Source organism: Rana temporaria, chromosome 1 (assembly GCF_905171775.1).
Source record: "Rana temporaria chromosome 1, aRanTem1.1, whole genome shotgun sequence".
NCBI classification, from domain to species: domain Eukaryota; kingdom Metazoa; phylum Chordata; class Amphibia; order Anura; family Ranidae; genus Rana; species Rana temporaria.
This window is the reverse complement of record NC_053489.1, coordinates 400,024,255-400,047,817: the sequence shown is the minus strand read 5'-3', so window position 1 is coordinate 400,047,817 and position 23,563 is coordinate 400,024,255. Positions and strand designations below refer to the sequence as shown.

The following is a 23,563-nucleotide window of genomic DNA, read 5'->3' as shown; positions in this document are numbered from 1 at the left end:
GGGGGGTCTGTACTAATGGAGAGGTGAGTTTGTCCTGGGGATGTCTGTATTAATGGAGAGGGGGGTTTGTCCTGGGAGGAGTCTGTACTAATGGGGGGTTTGTCCTGGGGGTCTGTACTAATGGGGGGGGGGGGTTGTCCTGGTGGGTCTGCACTAATGGAGATAAGGGTTTGTTCTGGGGGTGTCTGCACTAATGGAGGGTGAGTTTGTCCTGGGGGGGGGGGGATCTGTACTAATGGGAGGTTTGTCCTGGGGGAGTCTGTACTAATAGGGGGGGTTTGTCCTTGGGGGAGTCTGTACTAATGGGGGGTTTGTCATGGGGAGTTTTTACTAATGGAGGGGGATTGGTTTGTCCTGGGGGTCTGTACTAATGGGGGGGGGGGGGTTGTTCTGGGGGCGGTCTTTACTACTGGAAGGGGGTCTGTACTAATTGGGGGGTGTCTTGTCCTGGAGGGGTCTGTACTAATGGGGGGGTGTCTTGTCCTGGGGGGGTCTGTACTAATGGAGGGGGTGGTTTGTCCTGAGGGGGGTCTGTACTTAATAGAGGAGGGTCTGTACTAATGGAGGGGGGTCTGTACTAATTGAGGGGGGATCATTTGTCCTGGGGGGGTCTGTACTAATGGGGGGTGGTTTGTCCTGGGGGGTCTATACTGAGGGAGGGGGGTTATACTTAGTTAGGAGTCTGCACTGACGGAGGGGGTCTATACTTAGTGGAGGGGGTCTGTACTGAGGGGCGACTATAGGTGGTGGAAGCGGGGTGACACCATGTTTTACCTCACCGGGTGACAACAACCCTAGTGACGCCACTGCAGCTGCGGGCTCTTCATTCCTCCTCCCACTCCCTCTCCTCCTTCTCTTCGCGCGCAATGCTGTACTAGTGAGCGGCGCTTGCCAGCACAGCCACCCTTTATGTTTTTTCCCTGCCTTCATATTGGCCAGGGAAGAAATAGAATAGAAAAGGGAGCAGAGAAGAGGATTGTGGGACTTGTAGTTCGAGGACTGGCAGCCCCACTGTAACAAAGAAACTGCAGCCCACACAGCATGTTCAGCTGAATGGGAGAGAGAGAGCCAGGACCTCAGGACTCCAGAGGGAGAGGACAGTGCTGAGAGAACACCATCAGAGAGAGAACCCCACTGCCGTGCGCCACCAGAGGGAAAGCCACACAGCCTGGTGCCATCCCTGGCGGAGAAAGGAATGGAGTCATTGCCAGAATACAGATCTGGGCTCTACCCAGCGGAGTATCCATGGGCAATTCAGAGTGAGCTGACGATCGGCCATTATCTACTTATGTCAATAGGAACTGCAGTCTCTGACCATCTCCTGTATTATATCTGCAGTCTCTGACTGTCTCCTGTATTATTTCTCCAGTCCCTGACCATCTCCTGTAGTATGTCTGCAGTCTCTGACCATCTCCTGTATCATATCTGCAGTCTCTGACTGTCTCCTGTATCATATCTGCAGTCTCTGACTGTCTCCTGGAATATGTCTGCAGTCTCTGACCATCTCCTGTATTATATCTCCAATCACTGACTGTCTCCTGTAATATGTCTACACTCTCTGACCATCTCCTTTAATATGTCTACACTCTCTGACCATCTCCTGTACTATGATTGCAGTCTCTGACCATCTCTTGTATCATGTCTACACTCTCTGACCATCTCCTGTACTATGATTGCAGTCTCTGACTATCTCTTGTATCATGTCTACAGTCTCTGACCATCTCCTGTACTATGTCTGGGGCACTTCCTAACAGTATTAGAGAGGTTCCCCTCCAGGTCTCATTAGTGTACGCTCTTCCAGTATTTTCTTTATTGTTAAAAGGTCATGGGAGGATCCCAGGGTAACAAAGACTTCTTAGGGGAGCATCTCTGTGTTTGAGTCATTGCCATAGAATTTTTTTTAAAGGGGAGGAGTTGGTAAGATGACCACGCCCCCTTTGTGGGGGCGCCAGAAATATTTCTGCACCCAGGCGCCTGTGACCCCAGGATCGGCCCTGGGTAGAATAATGTAAAAAAAGGTGTATATACCCAAAAATTGTATATATAGTTGATATTTAAAAATAATGTTAAAAGAAAACAACAAAGATATTATATGGTACATCACTAAGGGAAAATCACCCTATGATCATATGTGCATATGGACAAACATCCAATGTTATATACTGTAACAAAACCGACAAAGCGGTAAAATAATGTGTACACATAATGAAAATTAATATATAAAAGGGGAATACCGAAAAACATCTTGAAGTATGTAATTTTTGTATTAATGTTATTTTTCCGTTTTTTTTTTTTTTTAAATAAAAAAGTAGAATCCTCATAATTAATATATGTAATAAAGTAACTATGTACTCTAGTGATGTAAATATCATAATTGCCCGATAGGTATATAGATTGGATAACGTCCTAAACTTGAGGGTTTATAACCGTGGGGCAATAAAAGAAAAGACTAGCAAAGGCTAAGACAAATATGCATATAGGCACAGTAAACAGAAACACCGTGGGAGGAGACCCATTGGGGTATCCTGTGGCCACAAAAAATATTTATATAAAACGTACATATACATAATTGTGACCAACATAAAAAAGACCCATAGACGCAAGGATATTTAATAAAATCACACATGATAGACCCACTTAAAGTGAATGATGAATCTATATGTGGAAAATATGTATGAGTGTAATGCATGCGAACACACACGCGCACACATGAACAGTAGGTGCACGCGTGCGGCATGCAAACACTCACATGGCATGGGTGCACACAAGGCTGAACAAATCCATAAATCCATATCTGCGCCCACCAGTGCCGCCTGTCAGTGCCACCTGCCAGTGCATGGTAATGCCGCCAACCAGTGCAACCTACTAGTGCCCACCTGTGCCACTTTTCAATGCCCACCTGTGCCACCTTTCAATGTTCATCAGTGCTGCCAGTTAGTGCCCATCAGTGTCTCATCATCAGTGCCACCGAGTGCAGTCCTCCTTCCATTTTGCTTTTAAATGTCCTTATTTCTTCTGATGCAAAGATGTTGAGTATGGCCTCATATAAACAAAATAGCTAATCTTAAAAACGTACCATCATCCAGGTTAAAATAGAGACGAAAAAGGGGTGGGGGCAAAGGGACAGTGGCCGATGCTGACCCTATGACATTCCCTCCCCTGGGGATTAGTGGACTATTTCGGTACTTGGTAAAGAGTGACATACATATTGAAGTAAAAATGAAAAATGGGCATTAAAAATTTAGAACATGCTCTAAATTTTCGCATTGTTTTTCACGTCGTGAAAAATAATCGTGTGAACGATTTAACGACGGGAAAAAAAACGCGCATTCTCAGAAGCAAGTTATGAGACGGGAGCACTCGTTCTGGTAAAACGAGCGTTTGTAATGGAAATAGCACATTCGTCACGCTGTAACAGACTGAAAAGCACGAAGACTGAAAAGCGTGAATCGTCTCTCACCAAACTTTTACTAACACGAAATCAGCAAAAGCAGCTCAAAGGGTGGCGCCATCTGAATAGAACTTCCCCTTTATAGTGCCGTCGTACGTGTTGTATGTCACCGCGCTTTGCTCCTGCATTTTTTCCAGATAGAAAATCTGTTTTTTCTAGAACAAGAAAAACGGTCGTGTGTACGCGCCATCAGTCCTGGAGAGCAGTCCCCATCAGGGGTTGTAAAGTTAAAAATATTTTCCACTTAAACCAGTGTTTCTCAATTCCAGTCCTCAGATTTAAACTAACGTCTGACAGGTGCTGATAAAGAAAAACAAAGGATTGCTATTATAAATCCTTATATACCTGTTAAAATAGAGCTTGTTTCTCATCCTCCGTCATTCCTAAATCTTTATTGCCACTCATTACCTGGTTTGCGGCGCGTGTGCATAATAGCTACGTCACAGCCTAATGGGAACTACACTTCCCATTAGGCTTAGCGGCATCGCGCATGTGCAGAAGGGTTCATTTTTTTTTTTTTTAATCGCCGAACGAGAACGAGTAAAGTACTTGGGGACACACGCCGCCACACTCCGCCCGTAGTATACACCCATTACTGCCTCCCCAGTCTACACACATTCCCGCATCCCAAGCCGACGAAGCCACATTATAGAGACGCCCACTTATGCCCTGCCTCCCTGCCTGTGAATTGTAGACAGCGTCTTCACGCAGCTCACGCAAAGCTGTAGTCATAGGGAGGGGGCGAGCACATTCAGCTTTCCACCATGCAAAACGGCTCAGATGCTGGTGGAAAGCAATATGAGGAGAGACAGGAAATTACTTTTTGAAATCAGGATTACTCACATTTGGAGCGCAAATGGAAGGACGAGGTAAGTGACACTGTTATGCACTAGCTTACACCAATGAATTTAGGCAATAAAAAACAAACCTTTAGTGTCCCTTTAAGTCAGTGGTTCTCAACCTGGGGGTCGGGACCCCCTCAGGGGTCAAATGATGATTTGCCAGGGGTCACCAAATCCTGGGCTGTCCATGAAGCCCGCACCACTCTCCCAGTCGTTCGCGGCATGCCTGGTGAGCAGAGACTAGATGTCAGCTGACTGGTGAGAAATGTGAAGTGGGAGGGGCTGGAGGAGAACCTCTCTTCTGATTTCGGCATAGGTGTCACTGCTACGAGACACCACAAAGTGGGAGACACAGTGAGTAACACTCCCTGTGATTAGAGTTGCCATTAAAAGTCCCCACTACAGTTCTCACATCCGCAGATGACCTTCATCAAGAGCACCTAAGTTGGCTCATCAGAACTCCCCCCCACCAAGGAGTCAGAGAAGGAAAATAAAAAAAGAGAATACATTCAAGGGAGAGGAACAAAGAAAAAGGGAGAGAAAGAATAAGAGAAAGACCAAGAAATTAGGATAGAGAGAGGTAAAAAGGAAAGAAAAGGAGAACAAAGAGAAAGAGTTGTACATCCTAAAATATACCATAAGGGGTTTTAATACTGTACAAGTGGAAGGGAATGTTAAAAGAGCGCTAAATGTCCGTGGGTTAGGGGGAGCAAATTACTTGTCTTGCCTTGGGTGCTGACAACCCACGCTACGAAAATAAACTGTTAGGGGTCCCTACAACCTGTGAAATTTTATCAAAGGGTCCCGGCACTAGAAAGGTTGAGAATCACTGCTTTAAGTGTTTTTATCTTTCCTGTATGTTTTTTTTGCTTAGAGCTAACATCAAATGAAATCATGTTATGGTCACTGCTACCCAGGTGTTCTTTTATCTGAACATTAGTAATAAGCTCTGCATTGTTTGAGATTATCAGGTCCAACAGAGCATCATTCCTAGTTGGGGCCTCAATAAACTGGACCATAAAATTGTCCTGCAATAGGTTTATAAATTGTTGCCCTTTAACTCTCCCAGCAGTGCCATTAATCCAGTTAATTTCTGGGTAGTGTAAGGTGTTAGCTCGGTAGCGGGGTGTGTGACCCCTTGGATGGGTTCACTACACACTGAATTTATACAGACAGGCAGTCGAAGACGGTTGAAAACAAAGATTTTGGTTTATTCTTCCATCTTGCTGGAAACAAGTGCAAGCATCCAAACAGCATAAACAAAATCAAACATAAAATAAACCCTGGTCACTTGGGGCGTCTATCTTCACCACACAGGAACCTATCTATGGAGCCTGGCACAGCCTAGTGCTGGGCAGACACTGCTGGTCATAGAGCAGAAAAACAATAGTCTTTTGATTTTTATCACACAGAAAAATCAATCACTTCCTCACCTCCTCAGAAGACTTTCAGCTACTGCTCTCTTTCACTCAGAAAGCCTCAGGATGCAGCAAATCAGTGGTAATCCTCTGGTTTACTTATAGAGGCCTTAATTGCCTCATTCTGAACAGCTGAAGTTTTTTTAACGCCCTTAGACCTTTTCTGGCTACATCTGCAGCCGACGCCTAATAACAATTGGTGTCTTGTCTAAACAAGGCAGAAATGTGTGTCCCGTCTGTGACAACACCCACAGATTTACCTGACTTCCTGTCACATACCCCCCCTTGTTTCAACCCTAGGGTTGGGACACAGGTTGCCAGGCAGGCATGCACTCGGGACAACCCATCTGCATTCCCCATTTTAGCACCGGGGCGATGCGTTACCACAAAACAAAATTCCTGGAGGGCCAGGAACCACCTATTTATTCTCCTATTGGTCTCTTTGTTCTGTGCCATCCACTTCAATGGGGCATGATCCGTCACCAGTTCAAACTGTCTAACCACGAGGTAGTACCGGAGAGAATCCAAAGCCCATTTCACTGCCAAACATTCTTTCTCAATGGTGGCATAATTCTCCTCATGGGCCTTCAACTTTCGGCTGAGGTACATAATAGGGTGTTCCTCCCCCTTGATAATCTGAGACAGTACAGCTCCTAAGCCCACATTTGACGCATCTGTCTGAACCACGAAGTCCCGTGAAAAATCAGGCGAATGTTAAACTGGCTGACTACATAAAGCCTGTTTTAAAGCCTGAAAATCTGTTTCTGCTTCGGGAGTCCATTTGGTCATGACAGACTCCTTCCCTTTGGTCAAATTGGTCAGGGGAGTAGCCTGTGAGGCAAAATGGGGGATAAAGCGGCGATAATACCCCGTGATCCCTAAAAATGCACAAACCTGTTTCTTGTTGGTGGGACGTGGCCAATCCTGAATAGCCTCAACTTTGTTTATTTGGGGCTTGATTAGACCTCTTCCAATGGTATACCCCAGATACTTCGCCTCTTCTAGCCCAAGGGTACATTTTCTTGGATTGGCTGTAAACCCGGCTTTCCAGATGGAATCCAACACAGCCTGAACTTTTAGGAAGGCTGCCGCTCCAGGTGAGCACACTAGAACAATCAATGTCCACTCAGAAACCAATGGGTGCAGGCAATGCACAGATATGCAAAAGAGGAAAGATATGGACAGCCGCACTCCAATTTCTTAAAAAGACGTGCCCTTTATTGGGTAAAGGAAAAATGCACTACAGGTATCAGCACACAGTGGGAAAAACAGCTGATGCGTTTCGCATTGCATAGCTATGACTAAGCATTGATATCCAATGCAAAACGCGTCAGCTGTTTTTCCCACTGTGTGCTGATACCTGTAGTGCATTTTTCCTTTACCCAATAAAGGGCACGTCTTTTTAAGAAATTGGAGTGCGGCTGTCCATATCTTTCCTCTTTTGCACAGCCTGAACTTTTGGCAAGTGTGATTCCCAATCCTCACTGTGGATAACAACGTCATCGAGGTATGCAGCAGCATAGGCTCGATGAGGCCGAAGGGTCTTATCCATGGTGCGTTGGAATGTGGCAGGAGCATTTTGTAACACAAAAGGCATCCTCCGATATTGGAAAGATCCGTCTGGAGTTACAAATGCTGTTTTTTCCCTGGCCGACTCCGAGAGAGGAATTTGCCAATAACCCTTAGTCAGGTCTAACGTTGTCATGTGCCTAGGCGATCAATCAGTTCATCTATGCGGGGCATAGGATAGGTGTCAAACTTAGTGATTTGATTCAGGCGGCGAAAGTCATTACAAAACCGCCAACTTCCACCTGGTTTGGGCACTAAGACAATGGGACTGGACCAATCACTATTTGACTCTTCTATCACCCCCAGCTCAAGCATTTGTTTTACTTCCTGGCGAATTGCCTCTCACCGGGCTTCTGGAATTCTATAAGGCTTCAACTTGACCTTATCCCCTGGTGTGGTGATAATGTCATGTTCAACTCCGGAGACCCAACCTGGCAGGTCTGAAAACTTCTCCTTATTACGGAGCACAAATTCTTTAACCTCATGTTGCTGAGTTTTGGATAGAGTCTCCGCTATCCCAACTTCAGGGACAGCCAGGTTAAATGGAGCAGAAAATCGGGTAGTCTTAGCGACCAAGGACTCTCTATCCGTCCATAGTTTCAGCAAGTTCACGTGATAGAGCTGCTCAGGTTTTCGTCTTCCCGGTTGGCTAATTTTATAATTCACCACTCCCATTTTTTCCAACACTTCATATGGACCCTGCCATTTGGCTAGGAATTTACTTTCGACTGTGGGGACCAGCACCAACACCCTATCACCAGGTGCAAAGGAACGGACCTGGGCCCCACAATTGTAAATCCTTTGTTGAGCCAATTGGGCTTGGGCTAAATGTTCCTTCACAATCGGCATCACTTGGGCAATTCTATCTTGCATTTGGGCCACATGTTCAATCACACTTCGATGAGGGGAACTCTCACTCTCCCATGTTTCCCTGGCAATGTCCAGTAGGCCCCGGGGACGCCTCCCATACAGTAGCTCAAACGGAGAGAACCCTGTGGACGATTGAGGAACCTCTCTTATTGCAAACATCAGATAAGGGAGCAGATAATCCCAATTCTTTCCGTCTTTATCCACCACCTTCCTCAACATTTGTTTTAAGGTTTTATTAAACCTTTCCACTAACCCGTCTGTTTGAGGGTGATATACTGATGTACGTAATTGGGTCACTTTCAGGAGTTTACAAAGTTCTTTGGTCACCCTGGACATAAACGGGGTGTCCTGGTCAGTTAGGACTTCCTTAGGAAGACCCACACGACTGAAAACCTGAAATAACTCTTTGGCAATTGTTTTAGCAGAGGTGTTTCGGAGAGGAATCGCTTCTGGGTACCGGGTGGCATAGTCCATTATTACCAAGATGTGCTGGTGCCCTCTAGTGGACTTCAGTAAGGGGCCAAGCAAGTCCATGGCAATCCTTTCAAAAGGGACCTCGATAATGGGCAGAGGTACCAACGGACTGCGGAAATGTGGCATGGGTGCAGTAATCTGACACACTGGACAGGAAGAGCAGTACAATTCCACTTCTTTAGTGATCCCAGGCCAATAAAACCTCTGGGTGATCCTCTCCCGGGTTTTTTCTGCTCCCAAATGTCCCCCAAGAATGTGCCCATGGGCCAGTTCCTAAACCATCTTGCGGTACGGTTTAGGCACTACCAGTTGCTCAATGGTGTCCTCTATGACACTCGATATAACAGGTCCCTTTCAATAATGAAGTAAGGGAGGGCAACCCTCTCGTCAGGGTTAACTATCTCCCCATCTATCTTCACTACATTCTCCCGGGCTCTTAGCAATGTGGGGTCCCTCAATTGCTCAGTGACAAAATTTTCTCTGTGCACCTCAAGGTCATCAAACCCTATTGGCCGCTGTTCCTCTTCTGAGGTAGCAGGCTCCTCCCTAGGGACTGATGTTTCCCCTTCTAATACTGAGAATGGAAACTCAGGAGAATCCTCACAGTTGTTGGTTCCTGGAGTAGATGGTTCAGACTCAGAAGAACCACCTACTGGGGAATCTGGGCAGTCCCAGAGTTCCCAGAATTTTGGGAAATCCCTTCCCACAATGGCGTCATGTGGCAGTTTGGGAACTAAACCCACCTGGTGACACAAGTTACCGAGGGAGGTTTCAAAGGAAACCGTAGTCACCGGATATTCTCGAGTGTCCCCATGTACACAAACTACAGCCATTTTCCTAGGATGTAAGGTTTTACCCACCACTAGATCACTTTTCACTAAGGTGACCAGGCTACCTGAATCCAACAATACCACAACATTTTTACCATCTAAGCACATTCTATATAAAGGTTTCTCATTTCCCTTTACTGCAGTGCATGTGGTTGCAAAAAGGGACTGTCGTCTCTCTGTCAGAAAGTCACACTGCATGGGTTCATCACCCGCTGGGCAAACCGCTGCTACATGTCCCTCTTCCCGACAACGGTAACAAATCAACCTTCTGGTCCTCTCCTGTGGGATGGGTCTTCCAGGCCGCTCTCGCCAAACATTAGCAGTAGTCCCGATAATTCCTCTAGTTGCTCCTTGGTACCTCTCTCCACCCCCATCCCTTGATGCAGTCTTACCTATAGGTGGGGAGGGTCTGGTCTTGGGGTGAAAAGTCTGTGCGTCTCTGGTGGAAGAGGACAAATTCTCTGTTGTTAGGTACCTTTCGACCAGGTCTACAAGTTTGTCTGCGGTTTCTGGACCACCATGGTTCACCCATTTCTGGGTCGGACGCGTTCCTGGAAAGTATGGCTCTTAAAATGATCGGTGCTGGAAACATCAAGCAAGTGAACATATTCGCCAGCACACCATGGATCAACACTTCCGTCCAAAGGTTTCTTGCATTGTGAAAGATCACCTCACAAAAATAGGTGCAACGTTTCTGACCCGCGCAGGGCCCCTTCATCATGCCGAAATGAAATGTTGCACCTATTTTTGTGAGGTGATCTTTCTCAATAAAATAAATCTTTGGATGGAAGTGTTGATCCATGGTGTGCTGGCGGATGTGAAGTCGGCAGCAACAGCAGCACACAGTGGAGACCTGTACCGCGCACTTCAGTTCCGAGGGCGCTTTTGGTTCCCATCGCCGCTGCAGTACGGACAGGACACTGCATGCCAGCATGAGGACATCTCGTCTTCTCCGGGACCCCCGCGGATGAACCCTTTACAATTGACTATGCTTTTACCTACATCAGACATGTGAGTAGGTTATCTACATGTTTTAAATACATTTCCAATATTAAATACACTTGCTATGCTCAGAAGGCGCTGCTTTGTGTCTCTTTTCTTGTTGTTTTACAGATTGCTTCAGCCGTCTAAGCAAGGCATCTTTTGGTTATTTAGTGCTGTGGACATTTTATTGATGGACTATAGTAATTCCATATGAGCATTATATTTTCACTTTTGGATACTCTCAAAATTTGTTTGGAGTTCTATTGTTCCCATCTTTTATTCCTTGTTTATTGTCTACAGAGACATCTATAGGGAGTGCGCTTGATATTATGTTTTTTTGTGCTGGCGAATATGTTCACTTGCTTGATGTTTCCAGGACCCAACTGGTAATCGCTACAGCACCCACCATTTTAAGAGCAATACTTTCAAGGAATGTGTACGATCGGAATATTGACAAGATCAACTGTCAGCAGGCTTCCTCACTGAATGTAAAAAAAAAAAAAAATAATAATTAAAAAAAACAATGTGGGCCTCCCCAAAGACCATACCAGACCAAAGGGATTAGGAGGGGACACCCCCATGCCAAGATTTAAAAAAAATGTCACGGGGTCCCCCCAAAATAGGAGGGGACAGACGAGTGAGTGCAACCCCCCCCAACCATACCAGGCCGCATGCCCTCAACATGGGGGGGGGGTGGGTGTGAGTGCTTTGCGCACCTAGTTCTAGTGATCACTTTGGAGGGATTTCCTCCTGTTTTACTTATGGGACAGGAAGTGAAGAGTGATCTCCTCGATGGGGGACACAAAAAAACGACCACTCCTTAATCTAAAACTTAAGTCAGTTCTGCTTTAAAAGAGCCAAAACAGTAATGTCCTCCTTTCAAAGATTTTGCCTGTCAGTGTTGCCAACTGCCCGTTAATTTACGAGCAGCCCCTAAATTTCACCCCATTTTCAGGGTGCCCGTAAATGTCCGTTATGGGCAGCTGCCCGTAAAAAATATGGCTGCGGGCCGACAGCTCAACTGCGCATGCGCTATTCCAAAGACTGCCGGGCTCGGGAGGACTCGTACCTGCTTGGCTGGGCACCGTGGGTGGGTGCTTGCGCAGTGATGTAATGTCGCTACCTGTCGCCATTTTTGAATGGCTGGCACTTGTTCCTGGGATTGCGCCTCGCCACAGCAGGGCTTTGGGGAGGTCGATGATGCCTGTGCCTGGCCTGGATTCTGAAACAGAGCACTGACTGTCTATCCAGATCAGTCAGTCAGACCTCAGATAGACAAAGCGACTGAGCAGGAGCAGAGCCATTCTCACAGACAGATCCCCGTACCACGTCCGCACAGCCTCTGACCCCCGTACCACGTCCGCACAGCCTCTGACCCCCGTACCACATCAGCACAGCCTCTGACCCCCGTACCACGTCCGCACAGCCTCTGACCCCCGTACCACGTCCGCACAGCCTCTGACCCCCGTACCACATCAGCACAGCCTCTGACCCCCGTACCATGTCCGCACAGCCTCTGACCCCCGTACCACGTCCGCACAGCCTCTGACCCCCGTACCACGTCCGCACAGCCTCTGACCCCCGTACCACATCCGCACAGCCTCTGACCCCCGTACCACGTCCGCACAGCCTCTGACCCCCGTACCACATCTGCACAGCCTCTGACCCCCGTACCACGTCCGCACAGACTCTGACCCCCGTACCACGTCCGCACAGCCTCTGACCTTCGTACCACGTCCGCACAGCCTCTGACCCCCGTACCACGTCCGCACAGCCTGACCCCCATACCACGTCCGCACAGCCTCTGACCCCCGTACCACGTCCGCACAGCCTCTGACCCCCGTACCACGTCCGCACAGCCTCTGACCTCCGTACCACGTCCGCACAGCCTCTGACCTCCGTACCACGTCCGCACAGCCTCTGACCCCCGTACCACGCCCGCACAGCCTCTGACCCCCGTACCACATCAGCACAGCCTCTGACCCCCGTACCACGTCCGCACAGCCTCTGACCCCCGTACCACGTCCGCACAGCCTCTGACCCCCGTACAGCCTCTGACTTTTTTTTTTATTAAACACTTTACTAATATCACTAGCTACATGTTTAAATATTGATATTTGCACTGTTTATCACTGAAAACTGGCATTGTGGTACTTTTTTTGCAGTGCCAGTAAAAATGTGGCTCTGTCAGAAAATGTCATGTAAAAAATTGGTGGCGTTTGTAAATTTTTGGGGTCCTGCCAGTTCATTTTACTTCGGGGGGTTGGCAACGCTGCTAGCTGTTTCTGAGTCACATACGGTACAATAGGCCGCTCCATACCCGTCACTACCACCTGTACTGTACCCACACACACTGCCTGGATTAAGTTACAACGCAACTTCCCCAGCCTAAGCCCCTCCCTGTCGCCGTCACCCTCGCCTCATGACTGCTTACGTGTCCGTGACGTCAACACCCCCCTGCCGTGAGGTTTTCTCCCTCTCTCTCTATAGTTTCTAAACTTTCATTTCCCCGTTCGGCCTAACTTACTTCGCCTTCACAAAAACTCCGTTCGTTAGCAGCAAACGGCAGAGCAAAATCCACCTCTAAACTCCCGGAATCCCCCTGTATCCACTAGCAACGGTGGGACGGGTAAACTGCAGCCGACCAACCAACGTGCCGTACGCGGTGATGTCAAGACCTGCGCAAGCGCGCTTTTCCCTGCGCGGCAGCGCGTGACGTCATTTGCGGTGGTGGTGGGTGCACGACCTGAAGCGGCTGTCTCCCTGTACCCGCGTTTGGTGAAGTGTAGGCGGCCTTTTGAGTTTGCGGAGAGTCGGTGTGGTGAAGCCCCGTCCGGGAGAGATTTCCTTCAGCCCAGGCGTTTTATTCTCTATTTCCATCATGAGCGTGGAGGCGTACGGGCCCAGCTCGCAGACCCTCACATTCCTTGACACCGAGGAGGCCGAGCTGCTCGGGGCCGACACTCAGGGCTCTGAGTTCGAGTTTACCGACTTTACCCTGCCCAGCCAAACTCAGACCCAAGGGCAGACTCAGAGCCAGCTGGACGGACAGGTAGGCCCGAGCGCGCTTCCGGTATTGGGCTTTGGGGAAGGAGGGAGGGAAGGAAGGCCTGGAGTGTCACCTGCGCGCCTCTGACAGCAGCAATACTCATGCTGGAGGGACGTCTGCCTGTCATTGCCATGTGCCTCATCTGCTTGTTTACTGACTGCAGGAGATCTATAGCTAGGAGTTGTTATGCCTTAGGTTGCCTTCTCAGTATCCTAGGGACAGCTCATTCAGCACTCACTTTAAATGCATTTTATCTATAGATATTGTGTAACTTTTTGGCCCCTTCCACACAGGGCGGGCTGCAGCGGTGTATCCGCCTGCTTACCATTGGATCTGACTACTGAGCAGGCAGATGACAGGCCCGTGTCCACTGATGGAGAGCAGATACAGTTCTCTATGGGGCGATCGGATGCAAGTGGACTGCCTGCCCATTTTCATCTGGTCCACCAGACTGATGTGGAACGGTTCTTTATCTGTCTGTTTTTAGCGGACAGGATTGGATGTCGGCGGGTGTAGAGAGCAATGTATGGCCTGAGCGGGTCTCACCTGGAAAAACGAACAAAATCGTTCGTTTTGGCATGCAATTTGACTTACTGGTGTTTTATCGAGATATGCCCGCTGTCGAAAAATGGCTCTGATGGGTCTGCGCATGCTCAGTACGCAACGTCACTCCAGCTGATATGTTGATCAGCTGGTGTGACGGCAGCACTGTGCATTCACAGATCTGAGACAGTATCTGACGATCTGCTAAGCACCGTGTGCGTAGGGATGATCTTCCATGTGTTCGCACAGTCCATGTGCAGAGGCCGCCAGGAAGTCTGCACGGCACTGCGCTAACCATAGTCAGGGAGACGTTTCCCAATCTCTGCAGTTGAGCATCGGGACAATGTCTCCCTGCCTGATTAGTGCAGCGCCGTGCAGACTTCCTGGCGGGCTCTGCACGTGGACTGTGCGAACACATGGAAGATCATCCCTACGTGAGAGAATGAAATTGTCAGATTCTGCCTCACTGTTGCGGGCCAGGTTTTGGCTGTATTGAATGGCGTGTTTTGTCACGCGTTGGCTTGTGTGGTAAATGGTGGGTTTTGGCTGTGTCCAAGGGCAGGTTAAAACACACAAAACCAACCCCTTCAAAACGCCAACAACCCGCCCCTCAATAGCAAGGCAGAATCTGACAATTACGCTCTCCCTCGGTGCGAAGAAATTTGTTGGATACTGATGCTCTGCGCATGCGCCGCGTTGACGTCGCGCCAGCTGATCAACATATCAGCTGGAGTAACATTGCGTACTGTGCATACCTATCGGAAGCATTTCTCTAAAGAGCACCGTCAACGGCACTGTCCCAATCGGTGCAACGCCAAACCGGTTTCCTAAAGTAGTTCCTGTATTTTAGGCGACTTCGGGGACGATTTGAATAGACATCTGTGCATGAACCCACACAGGTGTCTGCCAAATTGCCCCTGAAGTCAGACTGCATTGTCGGTTTTGAAATCGTGCGAGTTCAGCTGAACTTGCACGATTTCAAACCCGCCCTCAATGTAATCCTGGGCTTAAAGTGGTTGTAAACCCACTTTTCAAAAAAAAAAAAAAAAAAAAACACCTGCAAGACAAAGGCATAATGAACTAGTATGCATAGCATACTAGCTCATTATGTAATACTCGCCTCAAATCGAAGCCCCCGCAGCTGTCCTTGTGCACCACTAGGGCGGCCGACATCTCTCTTGGGGGGGTACTTCTGAGTATCGCGGCCCCGGCAGGTTTAGGAGATATTTTGAGCACCTACAGGCAAGTCTTAATCTAGGTTTACATGTAGGTAAAAGTGGTTGTTAAGGGTTTACAACCACTTTAAGCCTTGTTCACACCATATGCAAAGACCTCAGTTTTTCTGCAAGGGCTCAAAAAACAAATGTTCTCTGTGTGCCTTGTTCACACCACAACACTGGTATCGCATGCAGAGATCGGCGAAATGTATGCAGTTTTTCTACATGAGAAAAACTGACGTGACCTCAACACTGGTCTGAACAGGGTACATAACTGACATGCATGACAACTCACTGAAACATGCATTAAAACTAATGTAAACTGATGTCTCTGCAAGTGAAAGCTGCATGTTTTTTCCCCATCAGTTTTCATGTATGTATAGTAGTGTGAACGAGCCCTTCTCTAAACCCATTGATTTAAAAGTTTCAAAAAGTTGTATTCCTGGCATGCTGGAAACGCTAACAATTACATTTGCTTGCGTGCCCTCAACCAAACTGTCAGTCCATAGCAATGGCTGGTGTGCATAACTGATAATATTGTGCAGTTGCAGAACAAATAGAGGCCAAGATGGCAGCTTCCTTGGCTGACAACGATGGGAGGCTTTAGTTCCACTTTATTATTATTTTTTTACATAGACGGAGGTTTTAACCTTCCCTTGCTCTATCCAAAATGAAAATGGTTTTGCCTATGCAGTAAAACCTTGGTTTGAGAGTAACTTGGCTTGAGAGCATTTTTGCAAGACAAGAAACATTTTTTTTTTAAATACATTTTGACTTGATATAAGAGTAGCATCATGTCACAACTGAGTATAGAAGAGGGGCGCCTCTAAGTGTAGCAATATAGTTGCCTTTAATGAAGGTACAACATTTGGAAACTCACATGGTTGATGATTAAAACAGGCACATCTAAGTATGCAGGCATGCAGGGTAAAGCTGTCCACATAGACCGTCCTCCGCACCACCATTGATGTCGTCCCGTCCATGCTGCGCTCCAAGCCTCACTTTCAGATCGCTCTCCTGCAGGGTAGTCATGATTGCAGACTGACATCAGTGAGAGCCGGCGGTATGGAGGATGGTCTATGTGGATCACTTTACAACGGATCCCTGTATACTTAGATGTGCCTGTTTTAATCATCAACCATGTGAGTTGCTAAATGTTGTACCTTTTGTTAAATTAAACCATATTGATACACTTAGAGGCGCCTCTCTTCTCTTTTATACTCTGTAGCTCCTGCTGGGTTTTGCTTCTAATCCCCTTGTAGAGGCTTCCATTTGTGGATGGACATTTTATGGTTGCACAATTTATCACATTTCTATAATCTTTTTAAATGGACTATAAACTGAAGGACTAATGCATAAATGGTTGTGGAACGAAACATCGAAGTTTCCATAATTTCTTATGGGAATATTCGCTTTGATATACAAGTGCTTTGTATTACAAGCATGCTTGCGGAACGAATTATGTTCGCAATCCAAGGTTTTACTGTAGTTCTACTTTGGGGCTTTGTGAACACAGGCGTATGATTTTATGGGCTAATATGCTGCATTTTTTTCTGCTAAAATGACTGTTGCATATGTAAGTGCACTTCTGTGCTTATACACTATATTGCCAAAAGTATTGGGACACTGCCTTTACACGCACATTAACTTTAATGGCATCCAAGTTTTACTCCGTAGGGTTCAATATTGCATTGGCCCCCTCTTTAATCAGCTTTAACAGATTCAACTCTTCTGGGAAGGCCGTCCACAAGGTTTAGGAGTGTCTATAGGAATGTCTGACCATTCTTCCAGTAGTGCATTTGTTCATGTGCGTGTATAGGCACCTTTTGGTAATATGCACGTTTGAGTGTAAATGCATGCTACTGTCCAGAATATAAATTTTTCTCTGACCATTGGAATAAGTTTATGCTTGTGAGCACCTCAAACGCGGCTTGGTGCATTTTTTTTAAATGCTGCTCTTAATGTACCCAAGGTTACATTCAGACCTGTGAATAGTAGTGGCTGGAATTAGAGATTCTTGGCCTAGCTCTCGGCAGCCATGTACATCTGCCTGCCCCATTCACTATAACAGGTTTCCGTCATCCGCAGCTGTATGTACCTGTAGTTACCTGCGGTGATCACTCACAAAGTACGCCCAGCAGCGATCACCACAGGTAATTTACTGGCTGTGCAGAAAGATGCGAATAGCTGCATGCGCCGGCGACTTGTGATATAATGAACGAGGCCAATGGCCGCACCAAGCCGCAGAAGGAATTGTTGCTACAATTTGCACAAGCTTTAAAGTGTAAGTTCACCGTTTGTAACCTGGGTGTAAACATGTTACTGTAGCCCCGGCGCCTGCTCCCTCCTATCCCTCATTGTGACAGTGAGCGGGGGATAGTCTCCCTGCAGCCACCCCTCTGGCCACATCATTCATTCACAGAGTTCTGTGATTAAGAGTACTACAAGTACTGACATATTTTGAGGCTGCCAGCTTGTAGTTCTCAATGGACTACCACAGCCCTGTTGAGCTTTCTGGTAGTTCATAGATGCTTCCTGTTAGTGTATAATTACCCGTGTTCTGTCAGATTAGGTGACCCATCAGAATTGGTAACGGAAGTGATGTTACGTCACCGCCATCTTGCTACACCCTGCACTCCTCCACAGTAAGGATACAGTGAGAAGGGGGCAAGTAGACACCTTGTTACACCCACCGGAGTTTTGCATATCTGTTATTTTTAACAGTAAACGCAGCTTATAAGGTGAAATAGTGTTTAGAAAGCAGCAGCAAACCTGATTTCACAGGTTTTCTAACCTGACAGAACACTGCTTTTGTAATTCAAACAGTCCGATGGATTTCTCTATACTGTATTCACCGTATATGCTCCGTTAACTGTTAAAAATAATTGAAATGCAAAACTCCGGTGGGTGTAACAAGGTGTCCGCTTGCCCCCTTCTCGGTGTATCCTTACTGTAGAGGAGTGCGGGTATAGCAAGATGGTGGTGATGGAACGTCACTTCTGTCACCATATCTGATGGGTAGCCATATCTGATGGAACACCGGCTTGTATGATGTACAAGCAGAGCGCCTACACTGACGAGTATTAAAAAGCCATGTATCGTACCGACAGATGCAATGTTTTTTATCTGCAGAATGATGTGCATGTTTTTTTTTTTTTTACAAAGGTGAACTTATCCTTTTATTTACTGGTGTAAATGAAGCCTAAACACTTGATGTGCATGGGCTAATATAGAACGGTGTTTAGAGAGGCATAAAAACATGCTGTATAAAAACGGTGCTTTTTTTTTGCGTTTTTTCTTTTTTTAAATGCACATGTGCACAATGTCTGCATTTCTAAAGCCAGCTTTTGAGTAAGGAAGGATCCTTTTAGGTTTTTGTTCCTAAAAGGGAACATTGCCTTAGCTGTGCTGGTGACCATGGTGTCAAAAGGTTAAATCCTAATATTTTCGGTTGTTACTAGAACTAAAAGAGGTATGATCTTCCAATGAGGACGCTTGTTTCAGTGACAACTTTAAAGTGTTTTGATCGGAGGGGCCCACTGATTGCTGCAAAGGGGACATTTCCCGGCAGACCAGTCCGACCCTGGATTGGAACACCTGAACATTTCTTGGAGAGCAAAACAAAAATATATAATGGGGGTCAACCAGGGATTACCTCAGTTTGGGGTCAGGGATTCCTTTGTTTTGTCTATAGGGCAAAATGAATGGAAATCTCTCGAATGATGCACAGATGGCAAATAAACTGACAATGGTTATTCTATCCAAAATGGGGGGGGGGGGGGGGGGAAATACCTTTAGTCCTAATCAAATTTTTATTTAGACTTTTGGGATTGGTGACAGGTTTAAAGCTGAATTAGACACAAACTAGCTCAAAGATGTATAAGCCCTGGTTCACACTGGGTACGATTTGGAACGATTTGAGATGCGATTTGACATGTCAAATCGCATCTCAAATCAGCGGCAATTGTCGGCAATGGCACTGTCCTAATCAGTGCGACGCCGCATCTGCGATTTTAAAAAGTAGTTCCTGTACTACTTTTTGCGATTTCGGGCCGCGATTTACATTAAATCGCGGCAAAATCGCAGCCGCAAAATCGCGCATTTTACCACGATTTTGAATTCGCAGCAGTGTGAACCTAGGCTCAATCAACTTTGTAAACAGTCACCAAATGTCTTTGCAAACCCAATTACCTTGTAAAATTGGTACTGATGTGGCAAATGGTAACTAGTCGTGGTCACCTAGTCCTTTTTTATTTACATTTTTTTTTATACTGCTGAAGATGTTTTGTAGCTCATCCACACCTATACTTTTTTTTTTTATTCATTAAAGTGTATTTTTTAACCCCAATAAATTGCATTTGAAAGCCCGTTGCCCAAATACAGTGTGACATAAAATATATCATACCACAATTTATTCTCTAGGGTCTTTGCTATAAAAACATATATAAGGTTTGGGGGTTCTAAGAAGGGTGGATTTGAATCAAGTCGATTTTAAATAATGAGTTAAATCACTAGTAAAATAGCTTGATTTAAATCCAAATTTTTAAAGAGCAACTGTCATCTCTGTCCTGCACGACGACTCCTCTGACCCACTGTTAACTCCCCGACAGTCCCATTCCCTTTAATAGGACGGCGGGTGAGGCGGCAGTGATACAACAAGGTGAGGGAGGTGGTGGAAGCAGGTGAGTGGATGCCCGCTAACAGGCGCTGCTATGATGGTTCTGAAATGACAGGTGCTCTATAAATGTAAGGACTTCTTCTTGCTGGTAGTTGAAATCTTTAATATTTGCAAACAAAATTTTTAAGGTTTTCGAATTAGAATAAGCTGTCGGGTTAGTAAAACAGCGATATCGGAACCAATATTAATCATTCAGTTTGAAGTGTACATAGCTATAGAGATATCCCTGAACTTTGTTTTATTTCATGGTTATTTTAAAATTGTGTGAATGCATCAATTCAGTGCATGTTATCTCAGCTTGCAGAGCTTGACTTCATTGAATGAGTTTACTAAATTTAAAATTGCAGAATATACAGCCACATGCTATATAACCAAGCTCCATTTCATGCTGAATAAACAAAATCATTTATTATAGAAAACTATCTTTAGTATAGTATTTAAAAAGTATTTCAATAAAAATAAAAATCTGATTTTAAATCCCAAAAAAATAAAAAATTCTTTCATTGATTTATATCCACCCTGGTTCCAAATAATTTTCTAGCAAAAAATAATTTTAACTTGAAACCAAGTGGCAGAAAGGTTTAGTCTTTAAAGCGGAGGTTCACTCTAAATGTACACATGAGCTTATCCAGATCAATGCAATATATACATAACCATTTGGCTATCCATTTTTTTTTTTTTTTTATGGATTTCAATACCGTGAATCTGTAGTTTTAGTAGCCACTTCCTGGTATCCTTCCTGCGGGAGTGAGCGTGTCTCTTCCCCAGCGCCCCAGTGTTTGCTGGGAGTTGTTAGCAATGTCTCCTGGGAGCACAGTGTCATGCTTCCCATGAGATGATTCATAACGCCGACCGCCGAAATCTCGCAGGATTTCACTTGTCACGTGAGTCAACAAGCAGGTCACGTGATGAGGGCGGATCTAATTCCGCCTTTTTAAAGCATGGCAAACATTATCTTCTCATCAGCTTCTCTGTGCCCGTTCTGAGCAGTAGCTGATGTTTGCGATGTTGTGAATGCTGTCACAACGGGGCATGTTCTTATAACGCAGCCCGTTGTGATGGCAACTGTGAAGTGTTGATGGCGCTGCTTGCGGTCAACACTGCTCATGCGTGGGATAGAGCGGTGAATGCTGGTAGACTAGCATTCACCGCTTCTCGGAAGTATTTGCTTGTGGGCTTCACAATGCCCACAAGCAAAATGGAAAAGTCCAGCAGCGATTTTTAAAAGTTTAGATTTTCGGCCAATTCAGACTGGGGATGATTATAAAACTCAAACACGCGAGTACTAAGTTGCTTACCATAAAAGCAAACAATGCACTGATAAAAAAAAAAAAAACAACACCATATACCGCAAAACCTCCGCTTTAAAGCGGTTCTCCACCCTAAAGTGAAGTCCCGCTGATCGGAACCCTCCCCCCTCCGGTGTCACATTTGACACCTTTCAGGGGGGTGCAGATACCTGTCTAAGGACAGGTATTTGCACCCACTTCCGGCCCGGCATTCACGGGCAAAAGACAAACATTGCATCATATCCCGTCGCCCCACCCCCGTTGTGTGCTGGGAACACTCTGTTCCCAGCACACAGCGGGAGCCAATCGGCGGGCGCGACTCGCGCATGCGCCGTAGGGAACCGGGCAGTGAAGCCGCAGCGCTTCACTTCCTAGTTCCCTCACCGTGGATGGAGGGGGGAGCAGCAGGGTGACGAGCGATCGCTCGTGCTCTGCTGCGGACGGCGCTGGACTCCAGGACAGGTAAGTGTCCTTATATTAAAAGTCAGCAGCTGCAGTATTTGTAGCTGCTGGCTTTTAATATATTTTTGGGGTGGAACATCCGCTTTAAGTGTTTAAACTTCCCTCATTTGCAGACTAAAGATTCCTTTTGATCTAAAGAACAAAATGTTACAATGTTTACAGTTGGCCTAGGAATGTTGTGAAACTTGGCAGACTGCCTGTTTTTATTTTTATTTTTTGGACAGCTGTCTGCTTGAGCAGAGAACTCTGCATAGAATCGTGAAAATGCTTTAAATTTGGGATCTCGATTCTTACCGATTAATCGTGCAGCTGTACCCTGCACTGGTGGCAATATTGATGAGCCCCAGCATTCGGTGGCAATGGCAGAAATAGGCCCCCTCGCGATCTCTATTCAGCATTGACACGATTCATTCACGGTAACAAGTACAAAGCTGTTCTCTACTCGCTCAGAGCTGTCAAAAAAAAAAGCTGGCAAATGTTTATCAACATTGTCAGCGCTGGGAGAGAACTATAAACAAAGTATCTTTGTTTAAAGCAGGGGTCTCCAAACTTTTTAAACAAAGGGCCAGTTTACTGTCCTTCACTGGGAGTGGAAAAGGTCCGAAGGCAATGGGGGAAAAAACAATGCCCTATCGTTGGTGTCAGCAGGAGGAATTGGTCCCCATTGTTAATGGTATTGGGAGGAATTGTGCCCCATTATTGGCGTCATTGGGAGGAATTACACCCCATTGTTGGAATCAGTGGATGAGAGTGCCCCAAGGGCCTGATAAAGCAAGTAAAGGGCCACATCTGGCCCCCGGGCCGCAGTTTGGAGACCCCTGGTTTAAAGGAATGAATGGTCTGTAAATGAGGTCAGTTTAACCTGACCTCATTTAAAATTTTGGTATACAACCACTTTAAGCTAGATGGGCTTGGGCACAGAGCTAAAAAAAGGCTGTTTTTACAGGCATTTGAGCTTTTATTTCACCTTAAAGAAGCTTGTGCTATCTTGCACATTTTTATTGAGCTTCTTTAAGCATAAGCGGTTTTCCACAAACCCTCCCGTCAGCAAATTTTTCCTAATTTTATTGTGTATTTTCAAGCTTTTTTTGAGCTGTCATGTTTTTGGGCACTTGGGCGTCTCTTCTGCTCGAAAGCTCCTCAAAAACGCATTTTTTTTTTCTGCCTGAAATAGCCACAGTGTGCATGAACACATTGCCTAACATGGAGGGGATTTTCCAGGCAGAAAAAATGAGCTCAAAAACTCAGCTTCTTTGAGATGCAGTGTGCATGGCTCCTAAAAGTAATGGCATGATTAGAACCTTGGGTGTTTTTTCCTTTTCTTCCACAGATGCAGTAAGTGGAAATATTTCTTAGACCCCTTTCATACTACTGCGACTTCAAAGTCGTACGATTTTACTGCGATTCGCGGCTGTGATTTCAGGGAATGCCTGTGTAAGTGGCATCAAAATCGCACCAAAGTAGTGCAGGGACTACTTTGAAGTCGTACTAATATGAATGGTTGTCATTGGAAATCATGGGAAATGACGTGTCATGCTACTTTGCCATCACAAATCGTTGGACAAGTCGTATAAGTGCGAAAGGGGCCTAAAACAATGAGAAATCTCCACAAATATAAATAGAACAGGTGTGCGCATTAAAGTGTATCCAAAAAACATACATTTTGGATAGATTGGGGAAGGGATAGTCTAGAATACCTGTCAGGTTTTCACTGATGTCTATTTCTGCTGGGGTAACTCGCCCTCACTATTTGCCCTAGTGACCATTACTTCCTGTATACAAAGTGATGGCAGAGCCAGTATTTTAAAGCTGTTACAGGAGCAAAAGGGGAGGGGAAAATCTTTAAAATTTTACACTGCTCGTATGAATCGGTGGGACACACATGAG

At 46.1% G+C, this 23,563-nt stretch overlaps 1 protein-coding gene across 2 annotated transcripts in view; it reads left to right on the top strand.

The window, feature by feature from the left end:
- The first annotated feature begins 13,129 nt into the window (after positions 1-13,129).
- UPF1 (UPF1 RNA helicase and ATPase) overlaps positions 13,130-23,563 on the top strand; it is a 98,377-nt gene continuing 87,943 nt past the window's right edge. Inside the window, exon 1 of one of the 2 annotated variants that reach the window (XM_040323141.1) lies at positions 13,130-13,490. In XM_040323141.1, the coding sequence (XP_040179075.1) occupies positions 13,320-13,490 (171 nt within the window). In that variant the 5' untranslated portion in view covers positions 13,130-13,319. The remainder of the gene's footprint in view (positions 13,491-23,563) is intronic. The other variant, XM_040323133.1, reaches the window with a different exon arrangement.